Source organism: Sitophilus oryzae, unplaced genomic scaffold (genome assembly GCF_002938485.1).
Source record: "Sitophilus oryzae breed Bouriz unplaced genomic scaffold, Soryzae_2.0 scaffold_66_pilon_pilon, whole genome shotgun sequence".
NCBI lineage: Eukaryota > Metazoa > Arthropoda > Insecta > Coleoptera > Curculionidae > Sitophilus > Sitophilus oryzae.
The window spans coordinates 43867-49935 of record NW_022147273.1 but is presented as its reverse complement, the minus strand read 5'-3'; the positions used below and the strand labels follow the sequence as shown (position 1 = coordinate 49935).

Below are 6069 nucleotides of genomic sequence, written 5' to 3'. Positions count from 1 at the left end.
ATAATGTTTAGCAAAATAAAAACACTAAATTGTAACGTTATGTTTTCTTTTGTATTTAAGTAAAACACAATATTATTCCCGAAGTTATAAACTTCTTATTTATTTAACATGCAGCTCTGTGAGTCCGCCATGTTCATTACTTTACAACAACTGACTGCCATAGATTATATATAAAAGCTATTTCGTAATTACATAAAGTATCTGTGGTTGCCGACCCCACATCCCTTTTCTTTAAATTAAACTTAACATGCTTTTTAAATAAACAACCTAGTAACATTTAAAAATAAACAAACTGTCTACAAATTCAGTTTATGAGGTTTCTTTACTAAACGACCTGATCTCGTTTTTTCTGGATTTAAATATTTAAGCTCATAGTCTGAGTTTGTATCTGATACAGAACTATTACTATCAGAATTATCAAGATCTAGTTCGTTTTCACTCATAACATCACTTCTATCTCCCGACATCTCATTTCGTGTCTCTACACTCTTATCATCCTCACTTTCCGTTGTATTTACATTAGTCTCCTCCTGAACATTATAATTACTACCTTCACCCCTATTATTTAAGTCACAATCTGGTTCTAACTCTATAAAGTATTGAATATTATTTTGTACAAATGGTTTTATAGATGTAGTAGGTCTAACAGGTATTACAGATTTTCCTTTATCTACAGGCTTAATAAACCTCCGATTTCTTAACAAGACTGAACCATTAGTAAGTTGAACTCTATACATTCTATTCCTAACTTTTTCTAAAACTAAAGCTGGAGACCAACTAGAATTAGGTTGAACCTGTACATACACATGTGAACCAACTTCAAGAGGTTTTAAATTAAAGACACCTTTTTTATTATAATACTTTTGTTGGTTAACCTGAGTATCTTGTAAAGATGTATTGTATTTATTTGTATCAATTAACTTAGGTTTAAGGCTTGCCTCTGTACTGGGAATAATACATCTGAGTTTTCTGGACATTAGAATTTGAGCTGGAGAATAAGCTCCATGAATTTGCATATTACGATATAAAAGAAGAGCTAAATAAATATCTTTTTTATCTTCAAATACTTTTTTGAAAATGTTTTTTGCAGTTTGTACATTGCGCTCTGCCATACCATTCGATTGAGCATATCTCGGAGAACTAATGACATGATCAAATTCCCATTCCTGAGAAAAAGCCTGAAACAAATCTGAAGAAAATTGTGGTCCTCCATCTGTCACAACCGTTAGAGGAATACCATGCCTGGCAAAGACAGATTTTAATATTTTAACCGTAGTATAGCTAGTAGAGCAATTTTCTAATTTTTCTACTTCAATGTATTTTGAATAATAATCAATAATAAGTAAATACTTTTGTCCATGCAGTTCAAATATATCGCATCCTACTTTATTCCACGGAATTTCCGGAATTTTATGATTAATTAATGGTTCTGACATTTGAGACCTGGCATACTTTAAACAAAGATGACATTGAGAAATTGTTTGTCTAATTTCATTACACATAGTTGGCCAAAATATAGATTCTTGTGCCAATTTAATACATTTATTAATTCCCATATGATTATAATGAACCCTTTCAAGCATTTCTTTTCTCATAGACTGAGGAATAACTAGTGATTGTCCTTTAAAAATAAGATCACCCTGTACAGACAAATCACTCTGAAATTTTCTGTAAATTTTCACACTATTTGGTACTTTTTTAAAATTATTTGGCCACCCTTCTAAAATAACTTGTTTTAGCACTTGTAATTCTTTATCAGTTTTTGTTTTTTCAATAATTTCATTTAATTTTCTATCCGTGACATTAATTTGTGATTCTATAAGACATACTTGTGCATTAATTTCGTCATCAATTTCATCATCACACATTTCACCTACACACGCTCTAGACAAGGCATCAGCAATTAAAAGATCCTTCCCTGGCTTATATTTTAATTTAATATCAAACTTTTGTACTTGCAAAAGCATTCTTTGTAGTCTAGCAGGACATTTATTTAAAGGTTTCTTAAAAATTGAAAGCAATGGTAAGTGATCAGTTTCTACAGTTATAGTTTTCCCAAAAATATACTGATAAAATCTATTTAACCCGAATGTTATAGCTAAAAGCTCTTTTTCAATTTGAGCGTACCGTGTCTGAGTTTCAGTCATTGACCTAGAAGCATACGCACAAGGAAGATGGTTTTGCATTAACACTGCACCGAGACCATCTTTTGACGCATCTACTGACAATACTGTTTCGCAATTGACATCGTAAAATTGAAGAACTGGTTTATTTATTAAAGTATTTTTTAAATTCTCAAAAGCTTTATCATGCTCCGGTTGCCATAGAAATTCAACATCTTTTTTAAGTAAGTTACGCAAAACTGAAGTAGCACTTGAAAAATTGTTAATGAATTTACTTACATAAGTGATCATACCTAACAGTCTTTGTAGTTCCTGTTTATTTTGTGGTTTAGGTATTTGTGTAATTGCATTTATCTTTGAATTTTCAGGACTGATACCTGCACCCGATATAACATGACCCATATAATTAATTTCATTCACACCAAACCTACATTTATGTAAATTAAATCGAACATTAGTTTCTTTAGCAATTTGTAGTACCTTTTTCAAGCGTTCATCATGTTCCGATTTAGTTTTACCCCAGATAAGAATATCATCAATGTATACATCAACACCTTCTAAATTAAATATTTGTTTAAATCTGGACTGAAAAACTTCTGGTGCAGATTTTATGCCATAAGGTAGTCTAAGGAACCTATACCTCCCGAAAGGAGTGCCAAATGTACAAAGATCAGCACTAGCGTCATCTAGTAGTATACTATAAAAACCCTGAGTTGCATCAAGCGTGCTGAAAATTGTAGAACCTGCTAATTTACTTGTAATTTCCTCTAAGGTAGGTATGTGACAGTATTCCCTTTTGATTACTTTATTTAGATCTAATGGATCAAGACAAATCCTTAATTTTTTATCTGGCTTTCTCACAAGAACGAGAGCATTGACCCAGTCAGTAGGTTTCTGAACTCTTTCAATTATTTTTGATTTTTCAAGTTCCGCTAAACTTTGTTTCAGATCATCCATTAAAGGTAATGCCACTTTTCTTGTTGGATGCACCACCGGTTTGGCATTTTTGTCAATTTCAATATGGTAAGGCTCATTTATGCAACCTATACCCTCAAATAGCTCGCTAAATTCATTTATTAAGGAATTATACTGACAATTTTTTGTTAGAGAATCTATTCTTTTAATTAAATTTAGTTCCAGACTAGAATCTAACCCTAAAATAGCTTGAGTATTTGAATCAACTATATAAAACTCTAAATTAAAGGTTTTATCATCCTTTTTACAAGGAATGTAGCATTTACCAACAATTTTCAAATTATTACCTGTATATGAAGTTAATGTTACCTGTGTTTGTCTTAAATTACTTTTTATACCCAAACTGTTGTATAGTTTTAACGGTAATATGTTTGCCTGTGCTCCTGTGTCAATCTTTAATTTAATTTCTTTTTTGTTTATTTCCAGTACAGAGAACCATCTATTATTATTAATTTCATTTACTTCTACAGATCCTATAAAAAGAAAATTATCATTAATTTTATTTACAACATTAATTTGTTCTGTGTTTTGAATTTCATTCACTTTATTGTTTTTGTTACTTTGCTTCTTTTTCCTGCACATATTAGAAAAATGGTTCTTAATTTTACAGAAATTGCACTCTCTTCCAAATGCCGGACACTTGTTGATTTCATGGGATCGTCCACACTTTGTACATGAATTTATTGTCTTCTTTGGTACACCACTTTGTCCCATTTGGTTATTTTTCTTATGAATTGTTCCTGTTCTGCCCCTTTGTAATGCATCAATTTTCACTTGACTCATGTTTTCGCTTCTTTCTTTCGACATTAACAGGATGTTACACTTTTCCAATTGCTTTATCGAGGCTCAAGCCGTCGTCTTCTTGCAAGAAGTTTCTCCCTGATTGACGGATTATTTATGCCAGTAATCAGCACTGTTTTTGTCAGCTCTTCCTGTAGGCTTCCCCAACTTGCATCTGATGGCTTATTTTCTTTTTATTTCAGTTACAAACTGATCCAAGGTTTCAAGTCTTTCTGTTTATATGAAAACAGTTTAAATCTTTCATATGTTAAATTTTCCTTTGGCAGAAAAAAATGTGATTCAAATTTGTCTAACAGAATTTTTAATTTATTCTTCTGGTCTTCTTCAAAGGTAAAAGTTGTGAAGACTTTGAACCCACCTTCTCCTATATAATGTAAAACCTGGGCACACTGTATAGATTCATCTTTTTTATTAATTTCGCTGGCTACCAGATAGTTTTCGAATCTAGACCTCCATATTTTCCAATTGTCGGCCACATTTCCCTCCAACTGCATAGGAGCCACGCCTCGGCTATCACCCATTTTAATTTCTGAATTTCGCAGGTTAATTTGAAGTTACCACAACTGCGCCATGTAACGTTATGTTTTCTTTTGTATTTAAGTAAAACACAATATTATTCCCGAAGTTATAAACTTCTTATTTATTTAACATGCAGCTCTGTGAGTCCGCCATGTTCATTACTTTTCAACAACTCACTCCCATCGATTATATATAAAAGCTATTTCGTAATTACATAAAGTATCTGTGGTTGCCTACCCCACAGAGTGCGCAAATGTAAGTTGGATTGAATATTAAATAAAAAGTTGTTAAGTATGGCAATTCTGATAAAAATATAAAATCCATATGGCGCTTTATTTGAATAATTGTCTAATCCATTGTATTTATTGTAAGGGACTTAGCCGTCGTAGAACAAAAAGGAAATACGAGAAGAATTGATATCGTCTCAAAAATACTTAATTATTTATCTTAAAATAGAAGGAGACAGAGTACCTTGAGCATGGTGCTGCATAGTTATAGTTCATATCAAATAAACGTTGACGTGATTAAGCTTGACCGGCACAGCGTTGCCCACTTTTACAAATTTTCTTTTAATCAAAATATTTTAGGAAACAAAAATAAATTAATTATAATTATATAAACAGTTATTATTTACATCAACTAAATTCAGCTCCCTAAAAGCACTTTATTTTTTACGGCTATTAAACTATCTTCTACACTTCGCACTAAAAGAGGTTTTAAAACTGCATGATCTGTTAGTAAAATTATTTTAACTTACAGTATTACAACACAATTCATTTAAACCAAAAACTCGTAATACAAATCTAAAGTGTCAAAACGGATGACAGTGCCAGGAAACAAATAAATAAATATGGCAACTTGACATTTTTTGCAGCAAAGCTACCACATGAATCCTTACCGGGAAATATAAATTCCAGTTAGTCAGCCCTGTGCAGAATGTGTCTATAGTTGGCAAATGAATTTAATCGCAACTACCCACGTTGCCCCACCATCAATTCGTCCATGATCTAACCATAGTAACGGTTTTTTGACTGAGGTTTGAAGACCCGGGGATTCAAACTAATCCAAGTAAATAATGGTGTCCAAGTAAACTAAAGGTGGCAGCGATGATCTCATTGGTAAATCTTCGTTCTGTACATTCGTACTTTGTTATCATTATATACAGATTGTATTCATGATATGTGGAGGACACTAATCATGGTAGAGATGTGCTCAAGCGGTTCTACTTCAAACGGAGTACCATCGTCCATTTCAATATCCTTTTCAAAAACGAAATGTATCAAATATAATATTTTATAACTTATGTTTTGAAGTTGTTAATACTGATCGATCAAGTAGTATCTGGTTGAAATAGAAGATGATAACCATAACGCTTTCAAAAAATTATTCAAGCATGGGTATTAAAATGAATTGGATGTACTTATCACATTAAAAAACATCTGTTTTATATTTAAGCGTTTACACCTTTATATTATAAACAAAAATATAAAATATCGGAGAATTTATTTTAAACTTTTAAACAAAAAATAGAAACTTGTCATTAAATTTATAGAAATCAAAAAATGTTTTGTTCAAATCAATATATGTTTACTGATGAAGCAATGTTGTGCTCATACTGGTATACCTACAATCAAGAAAGGATATCTTGTAC

The 6069-nt window shown here is 31.6% G+C and overlaps 1 protein-coding gene across 1 annotated transcript; it reads right to left on the bottom strand.

The window, feature by feature from the left end:
- Positions 1-296: 296 nt before the first annotated feature.
- Positions 297-4420, bottom strand: LOC115887888 (uncharacterized protein K02A2.6-like). Its single transcript, XM_030907410.1, has 3 exons — positions 4258-4420; positions 1115-3571; positions 297-1036 (listed from the first exon to the last, which is right to left on the bottom strand). The coding sequence occupies exons 1-3, from the start codon at positions 4418-4420 to the stop codon at positions 297-299; spliced, it is 3360 nt and encodes a 1119-aa protein (XP_030763270.1).
- Between the last annotated feature and the right edge of the window lie 1649 nt (positions 4421-6069).

Coding starts and splice junctions, on each gene's coding strand:
- LOC115887888 (XM_030907410.1), bottom strand. CDS start 4,420: ATGGGTGATAGCCGAGGCGTGGCTCCTATGCAGTTGGAGGGAAATGTG. Junction 3,572..4,257: donor TTTACATTATATAGGAGAAG/GTGGGTTCAAAG, acceptor TTCTTTTTATAG/GATCTGTAGAAGTAAATGAA. Junction 1,037..1,114: donor GAGATATGCTCAATCGAATG/GTATGGCAGAGC, acceptor ATATTTATTTAG/CTCTTCTTTTATATCGTAAT.